Raw genomic sequence first — 21,567 nt, forward strand, 5'->3', positions numbered from 1 at the left:
TGCTTGCCCTACAGATTTTCCATCAGCCCATAATGTAGAATTTACATTTTGTTAAATTAAGTGGAGAGAAAGAGAGGGCTCTATATTCATGAAAACAGAGGCATGGACCTTTTCACTATATTTCTGTTCAAAATGGGTGAAGGAGACTCTGGCATGATCAGAAACTCGTGTGAAAATAGCAGAGTCTCCAGCATAGCTTAAAGAACAGCTGAAGTAATGCTTTTTGGCTCATTCACAGAGTACCATTACAGAAGCAGATTGGGAAGATTGTGGGCCAGGTGGTTCAGTAAGTACAGAGTAATGCCTGGAGCCAGCATGAGGAATCCCACCCATGGCAAAGGTCATGAGGAAGGAAGCCCGACAAAATGCAAAGGCGTGATCTGGCTTCAGGGGTTCCCCGATTTTTCCTGAACATCTACGCCCAAAATACCAGAGTCGTGGCCTGATTTTATTATATTGTGCTTTTCCACTCTTCTGACCCTCTCTGGAAAAAATTAACTTAGGGCTTCAGTCTTCTGCATTTGAAAGGAGTGTTTCAGCTCAAACCCCTCTGATGGCTCTTTAACTTGCCTTTCCCGGACTTTTACAACTATGCATGTGATTGTTTTCAGCGCCCCCCGCTCCCCCCGCCAACTGTTAGAGGAACGGAAAATCTAAAACAAAGCCTTTCAAAGAGTTAAAAAGATATTAGAGTAGTGCTGCTGTAAGATTTCACTGTTAATCCAATGCTTGTTGCTAAGTTCCCATATCTCTTATCCACTTTGCACCTGGGAGTGCATTAGTTAACATAGAATGTAAGAAAAACAAATGTAGCCTTGAAACTAACCACATCAGACTTTTGAGCTAATTGGTTCTTTCTTTTTTATAACTTGCTGCATTGCTTCATGAAAATGTAACTTTGTTTGATACTTTCTGAGGCTGACATAGATTAGAAATATAAGAGAAAAAACACTTCAAGGGAAAATAAGTTTTCTGGTTGAGCAGCCTTTATCAAAAGAGGGTGTTAAAATGTTTCACAGGCCTCCAAGCCCAGAAGATAATGTACACAACATCATTTGTGGGAAAGGTATAAAGTCCTTTAAAAAATAAAGTTATTGGGCCTCGCTCAACAAAACAGCTTGGTCTCCCTGTGTCAATCATTATCTCCTCCTCTTACTCTCTTTCAGGCTAGTTCCCATCTGGAATACAGAGGTCTGTCATGTCTACTTATTTGCTTGGGTTTCTAAGACCTGAACGGAAAGGCGCCCTGCGCCTTCACTCCCTTGGGAGACCAGGAGGGCATCTGTGGCCTTACGTAGACGGTGCAAGTCTCTTGTCTTGAGACTTTATTGATTTTCTGTATAAACCAAGGAACATCAGCCTCTTTTCTTCTCTCCTCTATTTTCTTATCTACAACATTCTTTCCTTATCTATCTCTCTCTAAATCAATCACCGACTCCGTCCACCCTTCAAATTCCCTGGTTCCACTGGGGCTGGACCCCAGCAGAGTAAGTTTTCCAAGTGTCTAAAAGGAAATTGACAGATTGCCCCCCCCCCCACCACACACACACACAGTTATTAATACCCAGGGTTCCTTAGGTGTAATTAGGACGGGAGCTTCTGTGGGGAACTGCGGGCACCTTCAGTTCTGATTGCCTTGAGGGTCCGACACCTGAAACCTATGCCTCTGGGGGCAGACTCTCTTCCAGTGTGGTCCTTTGCACACCAGACATGGAGCCAGCGTGGCTTAGATGTCTGAAGGAAATCCCACTTCAGGTGCCCCTCCTTTTCACAGTAATAGCAAGCCCATCCCTTTTCACCTGGGCCCCTCTGTACATTTTTCTCAGGTTGTTTAAGAACGGTTCTCATAGGAATTGTGAGGTCTTCTGCCTGTTCCTTTGTCTTTTTCTGCCTTTCTTTCTTTTCCTCATATTCATTACCATAATAGACTGTCTGAGCCAGATGTAACAGATTATCTAAAAACTGTTTTGATCCATACACCCATTTTAATAGCTTATGGCAAATATCTGGAGCCAACTGAGTGAGAAATCTATCTTTTAAAATCACTCTTCCCTCTTCATTTTTGGGATCAATTTCAATGAATCTGCAAAGAGCTTCTCTCATTCTATCTAGGAATTGACCAGGAACTTCCTTCACCTCCTGCTATATGTTTGCCAATTTGCCATAGTTTAAAGGCTTAGCCTGTGTCCTTCAAGAATACATCTGACAAAATGACTCTGATCCCATATTCCTTAGCTGTTTTGTAGTCCCAGTCTGGTTCTGTAATTGGGAATGCCTGATTCCCAGTGGGGATGGTGGTTATCTCATCCTCCCTCTTCCATACTGATCCACTATCAAGCTATTCATCTCCATAAGCAAGCACTTTCCCCAAAACTAGAATTTTTGAGTCAAGTCTGGACTCAGCATTTGTCCCAAGATATACATCATATCCTTCCAAGTAAGGTCATAAGGCAGAGTAACACCTTTAAAAGCTTTAGTATATTTTTTTGGTCCTCTGAATAGTCTCCCAGATCCTCCTTGATTCTTTGTATTTCTTGATAAGATAAAAGCTTATTAATACTCATAGATTGATTATTTCTCCAGGTGGGTCCTTCATGAAGAGGCAAACAGCTTGTGTGGCTGTTCCTCAGTCTCTCTGGCTGCTCTGCACATATGATGCCAGGGGTAGATTGGAGAAACCTGCTTTTCTTTATCTCTTTGTCTCCTGTCCTCCATCTCATCTAGCAAAGTAGGAAGACAGGAGGGAGCTGAAGGTTCCACACCCAAATCTATACCCTTAGAACACAAGCCTGGCATATTTCTCAGAGAGAAAAAGGGCAACACAAATGCTGCTGCTGCTGCTAAGTCAGTTCAGTCATGTCTGACTCTGTGTGATGCCAGAAATGAGAGCCCACCAGGCTCCCCCGTCCCTAGGATTCTCCAGGCAAGAACACTGGAGTGGGTTACTTCTACCCATTTTCCTTGTTTTCTACAGAACTGGTCTAATTGTAAGAAAGTATTATATTTCAGCTGGATGAAGTTCAAAGGAGTGAGGCTGGAATTGTTAGCTCCAACCTGTAATAGAGGAAAAAAGCGACCAGCGCCATCTTTCTACCAGAGGCGTCCCTCTCTGCTCTAGATGATGGTGTAGACAGACTTTACATCAAAGCTTTTCCCTTCTGGTTGGACTTAATCTGTCCCTTACTGACGCAGGTGCTGTACTTGTTCCTCCTGGGTCTACCAGCAAGACGGGGTGGGGATGCACCAGAGGTAGACATGATGCCATCCCTAACTGACATCCAGCTCCTCACCATTAAAACCTTGCTTGCCTCTGATGCCACCCGGGGTGTGATCAGAGTAAGCTTCCAGAATGTCTCACAAGTTAAGACTGATGGGGGAAACATTCCTCACCTCAGTGCCTGTGCATGACCATGAGTATATTCAAGCACAATAATACCGACATGAACATAAAACTGAGATGTTCCTTCCAAGCATCACCACACCAGTATAAGCCCCTCCTCTGGTTCATTAAGAGCCAGGGTTACCAAAGGAAAAAATATCCATTGTAGTTCCATTGTAGTTCTGAATAACCGTTATCCTCAGAGATGCTCTTGGAGCTAGAGCTCCATCTAGCTTCTGAACTTTGGATTCCTAGCAGGGCTAGATGCTTCCTGACTACCAATCAAAGTTTGGGATCAATGTAACAGTGCACAGTAAAAGATCACAAGTCCCTTGAAAGTCTATGATCCAACAGATTAGTTTGACACTTCTAATACCCAAGGATTTATGAAATGGTCAAAGACCAAAACGTCTGACCAAGAAAGGAGAGTTCGGACCACAAGGTTTGCCCATTATTGGTGGGCACGAGAGTTCCAGGAAAATATTTCTGCTTTATTGGCTATGCCAAAGCCTTTGTGTGGAGCACAATAAACTGTGGTAAATTCTTCAAGAGATGGGAATACTAGACCTCCTGACCTACCTACCTCTTGAGAAACCTGTATGCAGGACAGGAAACAACAGTTAGAACTAGACATGGAACAATGGACTGTTTCCAAATAGGAAAAGGAGTACCTCAAGGCTGTATTTTTTCACCCTGCTTATTTAACTTCCATTCAGAGGACATCATGAGAAATTCTGGGCTGGAGGAAACACAAGCAGGAATAAAGATTGCCGGGAGAAAGAGCAATAAACTCAGATTTGAAGATGACATCACCCTTAGGGCAGAAAGTGAAGACATAAACAGCCTCTTGATGAAAATGAAAGAAGATAGTGAAAAAGTTAACTTAAAGTTCAACATTCAGAAAACTAAGATCATGGAATCCAGTTCAAAAACTTCAGGGGAAATAGAGGGAAAAACAGTGGGAAAAGTGGCTGACATTATTTTCTGGGCTCCAAAATGATTACAGATGGTGACTGCCACCATGAAATTAAAAGACACTCCTTGGAAGGCAAGTTATGACCTAATTAGACAGCATATTAAAAAGCAGAAACATTACTTTGTCAACAAAGGTCAGTCTTGTCAAGGCTATGGTTTTTCCAGTGGTCATTTATGGATGTGTGTGTTGGAGTATAAAGAAAGCTGAGTGCCAAATAATTGATACTTTTGAACTGTGGTACTGAAGAAGACTCTTGAGAGTCCCTTGGACTGCAGAGATATCCAACCAGTCCATCCTAAAGAAGATCAGTCCTGGGTGTACTATGGAAAGACTGATTTTGAAGCTGAAGCTCCAATAATTGGACCTCCTGATGCAAAGAACCAACTCATTGGAAAAGACCCAGATGCTGAGAAACATTGAGGGCAGGAGGAGAACGGGATGACGGAGGGTAATATGGGTGGGTGGCATCACCAACTCAATGGACATGGCTTTGAGTGAACTCCAGGCATTAGCAATGGACAGGGAGGCTGTGGTCATGGGGTCAAAAAGAGTCAGACACGACTGAGGGATTGAACTTAACTGAAAGAGCCACAAACTGTTTGCCAAATCCTCCTCATCCTTTTGACCTTAACCTAGAAATTTTAGCTCTCCTTGCCACTCAATTTGTAAAGAATCTGCCTAAAATGCAGAAGGCCTGGGTTTGAATCCTGGGTTGAGAAGGTCGACTGGACAAGGGCAAGGTTACCCACTCCAGTATTCTGGTGAGGAGATTCCACAGACTGTATAGTCCAGGAAGTTTCAAAGAGTTGGATACAAGTGAGTGGCTCTAATTTTCTTTTCTCAGAAACGTTATGTGTCCTCCTCAAAATTTTTCAAGTTATCGAAGCCACCATACTCTCTGCAGCCTTCACCCTAGGCTCCTTGTTTACCTAGTGGGTTGATGCCCTTTTCCTTTTAACTAAACTAATCAGGAAGTGCTTATAGCCTCCCTCATTCTGTTAAGAATACATGTATGAGGCCATGTAACTCCCAAATCTAAACTTCAATATGCACAAAAAACAAACCAACTGTTACTTGGTTGAGATGGGAGATGTTAGAAAACGTTCAGAGAGTCGCCCTTACTGTCAGCTTGTACCTGTCCTTCATACTTCCTCTCCTCAAATACCAATAGTCTTTGTACAACCCATTGTTACTCTTATTAACCTTGACTTTTTCAATGCAAAAGAGCACAATCCAAACTGTTAACTTATGACAGTTTACCTCTGCCTGACATAATTGATCTGATTGCTGGTCATGCTGGCATCTAGACACTGCTAAAGAATCTGGAGTATTCTTTGTTCCTATGGATGTGAACGTTTGATGGTCTAAGTATGGGGGATGGATGAAGAAGTTATGGCACCAATGGCTAAGAAAATTTTCCTTTGGCTCTTTTTCTGCTGGGTTCATTGATCTTGGATAACCTCTGTGGAAGTTCAAGAACTGTCCCTTGCACAAATAAAAACTGTCACCTCAGTGTGAAAACAAATTTGATATGATTTATATCCCTAGAGACACACCAGGACCGTGATACACTTAGAATCTACATTTTGACCCCATAATTGGCACATCAGACTTTTGAAAAGCATTATAAATTGGCTGCAGTAGGCTATATATAAACTGCATAAGGGTGGTCAGTGCAAAAATTTAGACTCACTTGGCTACAGAACCAAGATTTGAAGTTGGCAATGCCAGAGTTCAGGCCTTCTGCACCAACTCTTTTGCAACCCATTCTGCTCTCACAGTATGACAAGAGATTATGGAAAATGGAGACATAGGGATGCTAGCATTACCAATGGCAAATGTCAGGGAATACACCAGATGCTGGAAGTTACAGGTTCCATCCTATCTTTGTTTTCCAACCACACTGGTCTTTTTAATTTAGGGGGCAATGATGTATATCAAGAGTGTCCATCTGAATGGTCAGGACGATGGGGACTTTGGTAACTGAGTCCTTCTACTACCCTAAATTACAGTCAAAGTAGAAAACGTGGCTCCTTTGCTCATTAATCTCTGCCCCATAAATATCTTAGTGGGATAATCATAGACAATTGAATGTATATCACAACTCTTCATTTCTTTTCAGTTTTCAGGATCTTATTCCCATTCTCTAGAGGCTGTAAATTGGAAAGGCCATCTTATCTCTCTCTGTTTTAGTGGAACAAGAGTTAAGTTATTTTACCCTATGCAAACTTTGAAAAAGCTTAAGCCACAGGTTAACGTCCTAGCTTCAGTCATCCTCTAAAGCAGACTTGCTCTGAGAATCCTAAATACTCAACCTAGAAAATCTTGTGAATCATTTCACTAAAACTGCTGCTTCGAGAAAATATGTACAAATTATTGAAAGTGAAGAAAACACTTGTCAGGTCAAGAAACGCTCTTTTATTGGACTAATCTACCCCCAGGAATGGAGAAAGGTTTCAGTAGGGTTTGAGAAGGTGTACTTTTACTTGATTTGTTCTTTTCAGTTCCTTCATCTTCATTCTAATCTATGTTCTTGTCTTTCTCTGCAGATCTCTTAACACTGAGCTACTGACCCAGTTTTGCTCTCCATAACCTCCAAATTAGCTTTTAGTTTGCAAAATTGCCAGGGAAAGTTGCAGAGGTGGAAGCTCTAGGGGCTCCTGGCAGGCTTCTCAAGACATACCTTACTAACTTGTTGACTGTTCTGAATAAAGCCATCCTGGGAAGTGGTCAATAAAATCAAATGATTAAAAACAAAAATAAAAGTATTACAGGCCCCGACCTCCCCCTGAATGTAGGAAATGAATTCATATGATGTTACCATCCTTATGACAAGAATATAGAAATGATCCTTGTCCCCAGAGTTAGGTAATTCAAGGGTAAGAAAGCTACATAAACATACTCTGACAGTCCTCTATTAATGTTCTTTTCCAAGCAAAAGCTTCTTTGTTTGTGAAATCTACAAATAAATATCTGTCCAAAAATCATATAGAGTCCTCTTTCATCTTGCCTAGGGGTTAGATATTTTCCGTCAGTTTCTGAAGAAGACATTAGCTTCTTCTCATGATTGGAGAGCTATATATTTTATCTTTATTAAAATAAATACATATATATTGAGCGTGTTTGGTCACTTCAGACAACCCATTTCTTTAAGACCTCTGTCTGTATGAATTAAATTAGTTGATTTTTCCTGTCTGCAGGTAAGGATACATGAGCGGGTTGCCACTGGCATTGGAGGAGAATGCCACACATGAGGGAACCTGGTGGCCTACCTTCCATGTGGTCACATACAGTTGGATATTACTGAAGGAACTTAGCACACAAAATAACACATTAACTTGAAAGGTTGTTATTGAATTATGACGCCAGGATTCTTGGCCCCGGGAGGAGAATTCAATCTGGGACCAGAGATGAGGCTTGATCGCTCAGAGCTTTTGTGTAACAAAGTTTTATTAAAGTATAAAGGAGATAGAGAAAGCTTCTGACATAGGCATCAGAAGGAGGCAGAAAGAGTACCCCCCTGCTAGTCTTTAGCTAGATGTTATATAGTTATCAGCAGTCTGTTAATGAAAGAAAGGAATGTCTCAAAACTTGGAATGCCACCAGGCCCCTCACCCATAGGATGTATTTTGGGATAATCTTGGCTCCAAATGGTTCATCTTGGGACATAAAAGGATTAACTTGAATCTTGAAGAAGGGCAGAGCACCATACAAATAGTGTTATTTACATAGATTAGAGGATCAGAGTATAACATACTGGTTTATCAAGTAGGTTCTGAGCCCAAAAGGCGGAACCGACTTGAAGACAGAGTTTGGGGTAAATGCATAGTACATTAGCATAGCTTAAGATAAACATTTCCGTAAGAAAAAGGCAATGGTTAACTTCAGATGAAACCAGGTGTCATGGCAACACAGAATTTTAAGAGAAACCTCCTTTTAAATTTATATAGAGAAGGAAAAAATATTGCTACTTTGTTTCCTCCTGCCGCTTAAGAGAAATAAAAATGTCTTACACTTGCAGGCTATTTCCTCCATTTGGAGACCCCTGGCCTTCCTGCCTGTTACCCTCTCAAACTGATGGCTAATATATATGTAGTACACCTGTCCTCATATTTGCCATTTACATGCTCATAAAAATATTGGGTACAGTACAAAATAAGAACATCTGGTTCTATGCCACTACTGATGGAAAATATAATTCCTAATACATCTGCTTTGTTTAAGTCCATTTACATTTCCTTATGTTTTAAATTGCTTCAGTTAGTCTGTTCTTATAGCAATTTACTTTTTAAAAAATATTTGTTCAAAGTACCTAACAATCCTCTTTATTTAGTATGAATTCATAGCAATGCCATCTTAATCATTCTCCTTTCAGTAACTGAATATCTTCCCCTTCTGTTTGTTCAGTTCACCTATTTTTTTCCCCATTTTTATTAACTTTGTTTTTAGCCTTTGTTCTCTTCCTTTTCTATTCAGTTCAGTTCAGTTCAGTTCAGTCGCTCAGTCGTGTCCTACTCTTTGCAGCCCCATGAATCGCAGCACGCCAGGCCTCCCTGTCCATCACCAACTCCCGGAGTTCATTCAGACTCACGTTCATTGAATCAGTGATGCCATCCAGCTATCTCATACTCTGTCATCCCCTTCTCCTCCTGTCCCCAAACCCTCCCAGCATCACAGTCTTTTCCCCCAATCCCTCCCAGCATCAGTCTTCTCCAATGAGTCATCTCTTCACATGAGGTGGCCAAATTGCTGGAGTTTCAGCTTTAGCATCATTCCCTCCAAAGAAATCCCCGAATTGATCTCCTTTAAAATGGATGGGTTGGATCTCCTTGAAGTCCAAGGGACTCTCAAGAGTTTTCTCCAACACCACAGTTCAAAAGCATCAATTCTTCAGCACTCAGCTCTCTTCACAGTCCAACTTTCACATCCATATATGACTACTGGAAAAACCATAGCCTTGAATAGACAGACCTTAGTCTGCAAAGTAATGTCTCTACTTTTGAATATGCTGTCTAGGTTGGTCATAACTTTTCTTCCAAGAGTAAGCATCTTTTAATTTCATGACTGTAATCACCACCTGCAGTGATTTTGGAGCCCCCAAAAGTAAAGTCTGACACTGTTTCCACTGTTTCCTCATCTATTTCCCATGGAGTGATGGGACTGGATGCCATGATCTCCGTTTTCTGAATGTTGAGCTTAAAGCCAAATTTTTCACTCTCCTCTTTTAATTTCATCAAGAGGCTTTTTAGTTCCTCTTCACTTTTTGCCATAAGGGTGGTGTCATCTGCATATCTGAGGTTATTGATATTTCTCCCAGCAATCTTGATTCCAGCTTGTGTTTCTTCCAGTCCAGCGTTTCTCATGATATACTCTGCATATAAGTTAAATAAGCAGGATGATGATATACAGCCTTGACGTACTCCTTTTCCTATTTGGACCCAATCTGTTGTTCCATGTCCAGTTCTAACTGTTTCTTCCTGGCCTGCCTACAGATTTCTCAAGAGGCAGGTCAGGTGGTCTGATATTCCCATCTCTTTCAGAATTTTCCAGTTTATTGTGATCCACACAGTCAAAGGCTTTGGAATAGTCAATAAAGCAGAAATAGATGTTTTGTGGAACTCTCTTGCTTTTTCCATGATCCAACAGATGCTGGCAATTTGTTCTCTGGTTCCTCTGCCTTTTCTAAAACCAGCTTGAACATCAGGAAGTTCACGGTTCATGTATTGCTGAAGCCTGGCTTGGAGAATTTTGAGCATTACTTTACTAGCGTGTGAGATGAGTGCAATTGTGCAGTAGTTTGAGCATTCTTTGATATTGCCTTTCTTTGAGATTGGAATGAAAACTGACCTTTTCCAGTCCTGTGGCCACTGCTGAGTTTTCCAAATTTGCTGGCATATTGAGTGGAACAATGTATCCTTTATATTCTTTTAAACAAAATATATAATGCGTTGACTGCAGTAGTTGTGAAAATTCATCTGTCTTCTAAAATAGCTTCAGAGAAAATTGCAAAACTGTAAATACACTCGATTCCTGTCTAATATGAAGGTTTTCATGTTGCGGTATTTTTCTTAATGATTGTGTTATATAATGGGAGTATCTCAGTCTTAAACAGACCACTATTATTTAAACTTTTCTCTGTTTAGAGGTCTAATGTAGGAAATATTGATGGCTTTGCATCACATTAAAAAATATAAAACAATTTTTAAAAAAAGTTTTTAAGAAAGGGCTCAACTTTTGTTAACTGCTATAGTGGATAAATACCAAGAGCAAAATGTATAGTTTGAACATGGGGTGAAAAATAATGTTCTGGACTAAGAATGAAAATCAAGAAAAAGAATATAGTGCCATGATAGGGTAGTTTGCAATGTGTTTAAAAAATGTCTCATTGGAGAGGTGACATTTCCACAGAGAATTAAAGATGAGATAGGTGAAGGGAAAGAAATCTCAGGAAAGACTATACCACATAAATGTAGTAGCAGGAGAAAATCTCAAGGTTGAAATATTCTTTTGGTAATTAAGAGACAGTGAAAGTGAGATACCATGGGAATACAGAAACTTGTAAAAGTAATAGGGGCCATCTCATCTTATCCTAAGTTGAAAATAGGAACTGACACAGGGTTTTGAACAGACAAGGAACTTGTGCTGACACAGGGTTTCAGAGGATCTTTGTTTTGTAAACCAGAGGATCTTGGTTTGCTCACAGTGAGTGCACCCCATGTGCATTCTGGCTGCTGGTAAGAAAAACTAACAATTCATATTGGGTTGATAGAAGAAACAGGTGCTCAACCCATTGTCTCCTTTGTATCACTGTTTTTTTCTCTTTTTTTTTCAGCCCTGTTCCCAATTTCTTTCGGCCTCAGCTGTGTGGCAATTTTCATGTGCCACAGAGCCTCTGAAGTCACAGTGTTGGTCTTGAGCATCATTACTTAATCAGTTTTTAGAATAGCTCTTAACAGATTAGTTGGGTGATTATATGAATGTTTAGTTCTGTTTCCTCTGTCCCCACCAAGAAATGGAAGTCTGACACAGCTGCAGCAGCTGTGAGCCAAATGAATCCACACTCTGGGTTATAAGCCATCAGAACCGTGTGGACCCTGAGACAGAGCGTGTGTATGATGATAACTTCTTCCAAAACTTGGATGTTGTGGCCAATGTCCTTGACAGTGTGGATGCCTGTAAGTGTTCTGGATGGGTGAGAACAAAGCCAGAGCCATGTTTGTGTTTTCAGAAGGCAGTGTCATCATCTCATGTAGTGATGTTTACCTCCCCTTCATCTGCTGACTGTTTTCCACAGGCATGTACATGGACAGGCACTGTGTTTACCACTGCAAGTCACTTCTGGAGTCAGGCACCCTGGGAACCAAAGGTAATGTACAAGTGATTATCCCCTTCCTGACAGAGGCATACAGCTTCAACCAGGACCCTCCTGAGAAGTCCATTTCCATCTGCAGACTAAAGCACTTCCTGAATGCCATCGAGCACACTTTGCATGTGATCAGCTATGGGGGTAGAAAGAGGTGGAACAGATAGGCATCTGGACAGTGGACAGTGTAAAGCTCTTTTTATTCCAGTGATGTAAGCCTCAGTGTATGTAAAATGTGCTCTTCCTTCAAATCTCCTTCATTCACTTTAAACTTAGTACCCTAAACTTTTTGGAATGCTTTTTCTTAACTTGTGAATTTTATTTTGCAAACATACAGGGAAGCATTATGTATACTATGCAAAATATTTTACATAAGAAGTGTATATCTAACAACTGAAGGTGCTTTTCTTAATATACAGGATATTGTTTACTTGCTTAACAAAATCCTCTTCTTAATATCTGCTCTGCTCATTGTTTAAACCCCTCTCTAATACTGAGTACATAGTTTTGAGTATAGCTTTCTATTTTTGTCAAAAATACATTTAGCAGCTTGTCAGAATAATTCTGTTTATAAAATGCACATATATACAGAAGCACATATCTTTCATCTCGATTGACAACATAAAAGCCTCCCATTAGCTGGCACTCAGAACCTACCACTAATTCCTGTCTTCGTTTCTGTCCCCAAATAACCATCATTTTATGAAAATAATTCTTAATGTAGTTTTTGAGTATGTTTAGGAAGTATGGGAATAGTAAGAAAAGAAGAAACAGTCGAATCTGTCAATTTTCTTTCAGGATGAGTTTATACTTGAATCAGGGATTCAGTACACAGTTTGTATCTCTGCCTGTCCATGCCTCCCATGTTTGTGTGTGTGTGTACATATTTATAGTCAGATACAGAGGGAGAGGTAGGGAGATGTGTTGATGTGGGTGTGTGTGACTGTTTCTCTCAAAATATAAAACCTTTGCAAGATTATGGTTCCATTACTCAGTTTCTTTCTACTAACATACAGAAAGGCCAACAAAAGGGCTTTTGAAACAAATACCTGTTTAACACTTGGACTTAAGCTCCTCATGCTTCACATCACTTATCTGTAAAATGGAAATGAAAGTTGTAACTCTCACAGGACATTTGTAAAGCATTTACATTTGGTATATACTTGTGACATTCACAATAAGTTTAAAATACATACCTGTGTGCTTATTCTTTGAAATTTATTCCTTGAGGTGTAGATATTGGTGACTTAGAATTTTGAAATGAGGATTCAAAAGACAAGATGTACCTCAAGGTCACAAAAGTGTAGCAGAGCTGGCATTTGAATCTGGATCTCCACCAACGGGATATTTCACCTCACTTTGCCTGGGACTGTATTTATTTATCTCTTTAATTCTCAAGGGGAAAAGTGCTATTATTACTTTCTGCCCAGTCCTCAGAAGATCACTGTGGAGAGACCATTCATGTTTTATTATCTTTGTGAACTTTTTTTCTATAATTAAAGCATGACATAACTAGGTTAGCATGTACAACCTCAGAAGATGGTTTCCACAAACTTAAGTTTGGCAATAATCTCTGCCCAGACTAACATCATTGATTTTTTTTTTTAATTTTTACTTTAAAATTCTGTATTGGTTTTGTCATACATTGACATGAATCCACCACAGGTGTACATGCGTTCCCAAACATGAACCCCCCTCCCACCACCCTCCCCACAACATCTCTCTGGATCATCCCCGCATATCAGCCCCAAGCGTGCCATATCCTGCATCAGACATAGACTGGCAATTCGATTCTTACATGATATTATACATGTTTCAATACCATTCTCCCAAATCATCACACCCTCTCCCTCTCCCTCTGAGTCCAAAAGTCCACTATACACATCTGTGTCTTTTTTGCTGTCCTGCATACAGGGTCATCATTGCCATCTTTCTAAATTCCATATATATGTCTTAGTATACTGTATTGGTGTTTTTCTTTCTGGCTTGCTTCACTCTGTATAATCGGCTCTAGTTTCATCCATCTCAATAGAACTGATTCAAATGTAATCTTTTTAATGGCTGAGTACTACTCCATTGTGTGTATGAACCACAGCTTTCTTATCCATTCATCTGCTGATGGACATCTAGGTTGTTTCCATGTCCTGGCTATTATATACAGTGCTGCGATGAACATTGGGGTACATGTGTCTCTTTCAATTCTGGTTTCCTCTGTGTGTATGCCCAACAGTGGGATTGCTGGGTCATAAGGCATTTCTATTTGCAATTTTTTAAGGAATCTCCACACTGTTCTCCATAGTGGCTGTACTAGTTTGCATTCCCACCAACAGTGTAAGAGGGTTCCCTTCTCTCCACACCCTCTCCAGCATTTATTGCTTGCAGATTTTTGGATCGCAGACATTCTGACTGGTGTGAAGTGGTACCTCATTGTGGTTTTGATTTGCATTTCTCTAATAATGAGTGATGTTGAGCATCTTTTCATGTGTTTGTTAGCCATCCGTATGTCTTCTTTGGAGAAATGTCTATTTAGTTCTTTGGCCCATTTTTTGATTGGGTCGTTTATTTTTCTGGAATTGAGCTGCAGGAGTTGCTTGTATATTTTTGAGATTAGTTGTTTGTCAGTTGCTTCATTTGCTATTATTTTCTCCCATTCGGAAGGCTGTCTTTTCACTTTGCTTATACTTTCCTTTGTTGTGCAGAAGCTTTTAATTTTAATTAGGTCCCATTTGTTTATTTTTGCTTTTATTTCCAGAATTCTGGGAGGTGGATCATAGAGGATCGTGCTGTGGTTTATGTCGGAGAGGGTTTTGCCTATGTTCTCCTCTAAGAGTTTTATAGTTTCTGGTCTTACATTTAGATCTTTAATCCATTTTGAGTTTTTCTTTGTGTGCGGTGTTAGAAAGTGATGTAGTTTCATTCTTTTACAAGTGGTTGACCAGTTTTCCCAGCACCACTTGTTAAAGAGATTGCCTTTACTCCACTGTATATTCTTGCCTCCTTTGTCAAAGATAAGGTGTCCATATGTGTGTGGATTTATCTCTGGGCTTTCTATTTTGTTCCATTGATATATATTTCTGTCTTTGTGCTAATACCATACTGTCTTGATGACTGTGGCTTTGTAGTAGAGCCTGAAGTCAGGCAAATTGATTCCTCCAGTTCCATTCTTCCTTCTCAAGATTGCTTTGGCTATTCGTGGTTTTTTGTCTTTCCATACATATTTGAAATTATTTGTTCTAGTTCTGTGAAAAATATCGCTGGAAGCTTGATAGGTCTTGCATTGAATTTGTAAATTGCTTTGCGTAGTATACTCATTTTCACTATACTGATTCTTCCGATCCATGAGCATGGTATATTTCTCCATCTATTAGTGTCCTCTTTGATTTCTTTCATCAGTGTTTTATAGTTTTCTGTATATAGGTCTTTAGTTTCTTTAGGTAGATATATTCCTAAGTATTTTATTCTTTTTCTTGCAATGGTGAATGGAATTGTTTCCTTAATTTCTTTTTCTACTTTCTCATTATTAGTGTATAGGAATGCAAGGGATTTCTGTGTGTTGATTTTATATCCTGCAACTTTACTATATTCATTAATTACCTCTAGTAATTTTCTGGTGGAGTCTTTAGGGTTTTCTATGTAGAGGATCATGTCATCTGCAAACAGTGAGAGTTTTACTTCTTCTTTTCCAATTTGGATTCCTTTTATTTCTTTCTCTGCTCTGATTGCTGTGGCTAAAACTTCCAGAACTATGTTGAATAGTAGTGGTGAAAGTGGGCACCCTTGTCTTGTTCCTGACTTTAGGGGAAATGCTTTCAATTTTTCTCCATTGAGGATAATGTTTGCTGTGGGTTTGTCATATATAGCTTTTATTATGTTGAGGCATGTTCCTTCTATTCCTGCTTTCTGGAGAGTTTTTATCATAAATGGATGTTGAATTTTGTCAAAGGCCTTCTCTGCATCTATTGAGATAATCATATGACTTTTATTTTTCAATTTGTTAATGTGGTGAGCTACATTGATTGATTTGCGGATGTTGAAGAATCCATGCATCCCTGGGATAAAGCCCACTTGGTCATGGTGTATGATCTTTTTAATGTGTTGTTGGATTCTGATTGCTAGAATTTTGTTGAGCATTTTTGCATCTATCTTCATCAGTGATATTGGCCGGTATTTTCTTTTTTTGTAGTATCTTTGTCAGGTTTTGGTATTAGGGTGATGGTGGCCTCATAGAATGAGTTTGGAAGTTTCCCTTCCTCTGCAATTTTCTGGAAGAGTTTGAGTAGGATAGGTGTTAACTCTTCTCAAAATTTCTGGTAGAATTCAGCTGTGAAGCCGTCTGGACCTGGGCTTTTGTTTGCTGGATGATTTCTGATTACAGTTTCAATTTCCGTGCTTGTGATGGGTCTGTTAAGATTATCTATTTCTTCCTGGTTCAGTTTTGGAAAATTGTATTTTTCTAAGAATTTGTCCATTTCTTCCAGGTTGTCCATTTTATTGTCATATAATTGCTGATAGTAGTCTCTAATGATCCTTTTTATTTCTGTGTTGTCTGTTGTGATCTCTCCATTTTCATTTCTAATTTTATTGATTTGATTTTTCTCTCTTTGCTTCTTGATGAGTCTGGCTAATGGTCTGTCAGTTTTATTTATCCTTTCAAAGAACCAGCTTTTGGCTTTGTTGATTTTTGCTATGGTCTCTTTTGTTTCTTTTGCATTTATTTCTGCTCTAATTTTTAAGATTTCTTTCCTTCTGCTAACTCTGGGGTTCTCCAATTCTTCCTTTTCTAGTTGCTTTAGGTGTAGAGTTAGGTTATTTATTTGACTTTTTTCTTGTTTCTTGAGGTATGCCTGTATTGCTAGGAACTTTCCTCTTAGGAGTGCTTTTATAGTGTCCCACAGGTTTTGAGTTGTTGTGTTTTCATTTTCATTAGTTTCTATGCATATTTTGATTTCTTTTTTGATTTCTTCTGTGATTTGTTGGTTATTCAGAAGCGTGTAGTTCAGCCTCCATATGTTGGAATTTTTAATAGTTTTCCTCCTGTAATTGAGATCTAATCTTAGTGCATTATGGTCAGAAAAGATGCTTGGAATGATTTCGATTTTTTTGAATTCATCAAGGTTATATTTATGGCCCAGGATGTGATCTATCCTGGGGAAGGTTCCATGAGCACTTGAGAAAAATGTGAAATTCATTGTTTTGGGGTGAAATGTCCTATAGATATCAGTTAGGTGTAACTGGTCTAATGTATCATTTAAAGTTTGTGTTTCTTTGTTAATTTTCTGTTTAGTTGATATGTCCATAGGTGTGAGTGGGGTATTAAAGTCTCCCACTATTATTGTGTTGTTGTTAATTTCCCCTTTCATACTTGATAGCATTTGTCCTACATATTGTGGTGCTCCTATATTGGGTGCATATATATTTATAATTGTTATATCTTCTTCTTGGATTGATCCTTTGATCATTATGTAGTGGTCTTCTTTGTCTCTTTTCACAGCCTTTGTTTTAAAGTCTATTTTATCGGATATGAATATTGCCACTCCTGCTTTCTTTTGGTCTCTATTTGCATGGAATATCTTTTTCCAACCCTTCACTTTCAGTCTGTATGTGTCCCTTGTTTTGAGGTGGGTCTCTTGTAACAGCATATAGAGGATTCTGCTTTTTGTATCCATTCGACCAGTTTTTGCCTTTTGGTTGGGGCATTCAATCCATTTACGTTAAAGGTAATTATTGATAAGTATGATCCCATTGGCATTTGTTTTATTATTTTGGGTTCGGGTTTATACTCCCATTTTGTGTTTCATTTCTAGAGAATATCCTTTAAAATTTGTTGGAGAACTGGTTTGGTGGTGCTGAATTCTCTCAGGTTTGCTTGTCTGTAAAGCTTTTGATTTCTCTTTTGTATTTGAATGAGATTCTTGCTGGGTATAGTAATCTGGGCTGTAGGTTATTTTCTTTCATCACTTTAAGTATGTCTTGCCATTCCCTCCTGGCCTGAAGAGTTTCTATTGAGAGATCAGCTGTTATCCTTATGGGAATCCCCTTGTGTGTTATTTGTTGTTTTTCCCTTGCTGCTTTTAATAGTTGTTCTTTGTGTTTGATCTTTGTTAATTTGATTAATATGTGTCTTGGGGTGTTTTGCCTTGGGATTATCCTATTTGGAACTCTCTGGGTTTCTTGGACTTGGGTGATTATTTCCTTCCCCATTTTAGGGAAGTTTTCAACTAATCTCCTCAAGGATTTTCTCATGGTCTTTCTTTTTGTCTTCTTCTGTGACTCCTATAATTCGAATGTTGGAGCATTTCATATTGTCCTGGAGGTCTCTGAGATTGTCCTCATTTCTTTTAATTCGTTTTTCTTTTTTCCTCTCTGATTCATTTATTTCTACCATTCTATCTTCTATTTCACTAATCCTATCTTCTGCCTCCGTTATTCTATTATCTGTGCCTCCAGAGTGTTTCTGATCTCATTTATTGTGTTATTCATTGTATATTGACTCTTTTTTAGTACTTCTAGGTCCTTGTTGAACCTTTCTTGCATCTTCTCAATCCTTGTCTCTAGGGTATTTATCTGTGATTCCATTTTGATTTCAAGATTTTGGATCATTTTCACTATCAATATTCGGAATTCTTTCTCAGGTAGATTCCCTATCTCTTCCTCTTTTGTCTAGTTTGGTGGGCATTTCTCCTGTTCCTTTACCTGTTGAGTATACCTCTGTCTCTTCATCTTGGTTATATTGCTGCGTTTTGGGTGGCAATTTTATATTCTGGTAATTTGTGTAGTTCTCTTTATTGTGGAGCTTCCTCACTGTGGGTGGAGTTGTATCAGTGGCTTGTCAAGGTTTCCTGGTTAGGGAGGCTTGTGTTGGAGGTCTGGTGGGTGGAGCTGGGTTTCTTCTCTCTGGAGTGCAGTGGAGTGACCAGTAATGGGTTATGAGACGTCTAAAGTTTTGGGGTAACTTTGAGCTGCCTGTATATTGAACCTCAGGGGTGTGTTCCTGTGTTGCTGGTGAATTTGTGTGATATGTCTTGCTCTGGAACTTGTTGGCCCTTGGGTGGAGCTTTGTTTCCGTGTTGGTATGGAGGCATTTGATGAGCTCCTATTGCTTCATGTTCCCTGAATTCAGGGGTTCTCTGATGTTCTCAAGCTTTGGATTTAAGCCTCCTGACTCTGGTTTTCGGGTTTTATTTTTATAGTGGTCTCTAGACTTCTCCATCTATACAGCACCAATGATATAGCATCTAGGTTAAAGATGAAAGGTTTCTCCACTTTGAGGGACACCCAGAGAGGTTCACTGGTTTACATGGAGAAGAGAATAGGGAGGGGGTAGTTAGAGGTGACTGGAATGAGATGTGGTGAGATCAAAAGAGGAGAGAGCAAGTTAGTCAATAGTCACTCCCTTATGTGTGCTCCATATTCTGGACCTCTCAGAGGTATTCACGGAGTTATATAGGGAAGAGGAGAGAGAGGAAGTAGACAGAGGTGGCCAGGAGGGTAAGAGAGAGGAATGAAAAGGGGAGAGACAGGTCCAGCCAGTAATGAGTTCCTTAGGTGTTCTCCACCATCTAGAACACAGAGAATCACAGAGTTGGATATAGAAGAGATTGGGTGGTGGGAGAGAGACAGAGGCCACCTGGTGGTGAAAAAGGAGAGTCCAAAAAGAGGAGAGAGTGTTCAAGTCAGTAATCTCGCTGTCAGGTAAGATTGGGTTATGAAATGTACAAGATTGACAACAAAAACCGAAAAGCAAAGATTAAAAACCTAGAGTAGAGGTTAGATTTTCAAAATTACAATATTAAAGACAGGAAGCAGAAGGAAGAAAGAAGAAAAAAAGAAAAAAAAAGAAAAAGAAAAAAATAATAAGAAAAAAAATAAGAAAAAAAAAAACCCACAAGATCAAAAAAGAAATACCAACAACAATCACGTGAAGACTATATATGGTTTTTGCCTTAAAAACGTAGAGTCTTTTTTTTTTTGAAAAGTAATAGTTATAGAAGTAAATAGTAGAGAAATAGAAGACTTAACAGTTAAAAAAAAAAGTTAGAAAAAAAAGAAAGCAAAAAAAAAAAAAAAAAAGGAATTATTGTAAAAATTGTGAAGATATCTCTGGCCCTGGAGTCACTTCCAAGGCGGTTCCCTCTGTTTAACTTCTGTTTGCTGGTCTCTTCAGTGTCTGAATTCCGTCCTGATACATGGGGGCGGTGGTGGACACTTTTTTTGGGGGGCTCACTAGTTCAGTCGCACTGTGGGCAGGGGGAGATGCTGCAAACAAGTAGCACTGACGTGGGCACACAGTGTCTCAACCCTGCTGGACCTGTCTCCCCCCACGACCCACAAACTGCTCCGGCTCCACGGAGCTCAGCCGGGAACCATCCGAGGCCGGCCCCAAGCTTCGCGCACCTCCCCGGTCCAAGCCGCTCAGGTTTGGCGCCCAGGTAACCCTCAGAGGCACAGACTTGTTTGGATCTGCGCTCTGCGCCCCTCCCGGGTCCGAGCAGCTCAGGAGCTTGACGAGCGCGGTCGCCGGGACTTGTCCCCTTCTCTGTCTCTACTGCTCAGTTTTCTGGGTGTACTGCTGGCGCTCCTTGTGAGGCAGATGGTGACTGTCCTGCACCCCCTGAAGTCTCAGCAAAGAAGCCTGCCTGCAGCTTTTTAGGTAAAGTCTCTCTGGGGCTGCGATTGCCCCTTTCCAGCCCTTACAGCTCTGGCTGCCTGTCCCCGGTGGGGGATGGTCTGCAGCCGGCTATTTCCATTCCGTCCTTTGTTCTGTGCGCGGTCCTGGCGGGGTCTTATGTTCCAGCTTTTCACGTGGTAGCTATTCCCCAGTCTGGTTTGCTAGCCCAAGTTCGATCGCTCTGGTTACGCATGGGGCATTTCTGCCCGCTTCTTACCGAGCTTGGCAGCCCGCGCCTCCTGCGCTTCCCTGCCCTGCCCCCACTTGCTAGTGGCGGTTGCAGGCGTCTGCGCTGCTTTTCCACTGGGGGAGTTGCTGTTGGGCTTGTAATCTGTTGGTTTTAATTATTTATTTGTTTTTCCTTCCTGTTATGTTGCCCTCTGTGTTTCCAAGGCTTGCCTCAGACTCGGCAGGTAGAGTGTTTCCTGGTGTTTGGAAACCTCTCTTCTTAGAATTCCCTTCCCGGGACGGGCTTCCCTTCCCGGGACGGAGCTCCCTCCTCACCTCCTTTGTCTCTTTTCTCGTCTTTTATATTTTTTCCTACCTGTTTTTGAAGACAATGATCTGCTTCTCTGGTTGCCTGATGTCCTCTGCCTTCATTCAGAGGTTGTTTTGTGGAGTTTGCTCTGCGTTGAAATGATCTTTTGAGGAATTTGTGAGGGAGAAAGTGGTCTTCCCTTCCTATTCCTCTGCCATCTTAGGACTGCCCCCTAACATCATTGATTTTTAAATGAAATGGTGGGGGCTTCAAAAGTTTGAGTAGCCCCATTGAAGAGCTTCATCCCTCTGTTTTCCCATAGCAGATATGCCTATCCTGTTTCCTATATTTTCCTGATGGCCTCTCTAATGCCTGCAGAAAACTTAATTTTGCTTCCCATATCTCACATAATATTTTCTGCTCTGTCTGCAGTGGGCTTGGGATGAGTTTGAACGTCTTTTCAGGAAACCAGGGGAAAATATCAACCAATAACTTATGTGAGTACTTTGGTGCAAAATGCCTGCTCACCCTGCCTCTGGCCTGTCAGTTAAAGTACTCTGTAACCATTTAACATTTAGGAGCTACTGTATTTTTTATTTTAAGTGTTTGGGGGATATACCAAGAGTCACACCAGTGATGTGTGGACACTTAGTTCCATAGTCAAGGATTGAAACCATACCCCTGTGGTAGAAGCACAGTTAGT

The 21,567-nt window shown here is 40.2% G+C and overlaps 1 protein-coding gene across 1 annotated transcript; it reads left to right on the forward strand.

Moving 5' to 3' along the window:
* The first annotated feature begins 3,255 nt into the window (after nucleotides 1–3,255).
* LOC120859153 (ubiquitin-like modifier-activating enzyme 1) lies at nucleotides 3,256–21,356 on the forward strand. Its single transcript, XM_040235366.1, has 4 exons — nucleotides 3,256–3,336; nucleotides 11,437–11,530; nucleotides 11,650–11,846; nucleotides 21,297–21,356. The coding sequence occupies exons 1-4, from the start codon at nucleotides 3,256–3,258 to the stop codon at nucleotides 21,354–21,356; spliced, it is 432 nt and encodes a 143-aa protein (XP_040091300.1).
* The last annotated feature ends 211 nt before the right edge of the window (nucleotides 21,357–21,567 follow it).

The sequence above is a fragment of the Oryx dammah genome, unplaced genomic scaffold (assembly GCF_014754425.2).
Source record: "Oryx dammah isolate SB20612 unplaced genomic scaffold, SCBI_Odam_1.1 HiC_scaffold_34, whole genome shotgun sequence".
NCBI lineage: Eukaryota > Metazoa > Chordata > Mammalia > Artiodactyla > Bovidae > Oryx > Oryx dammah.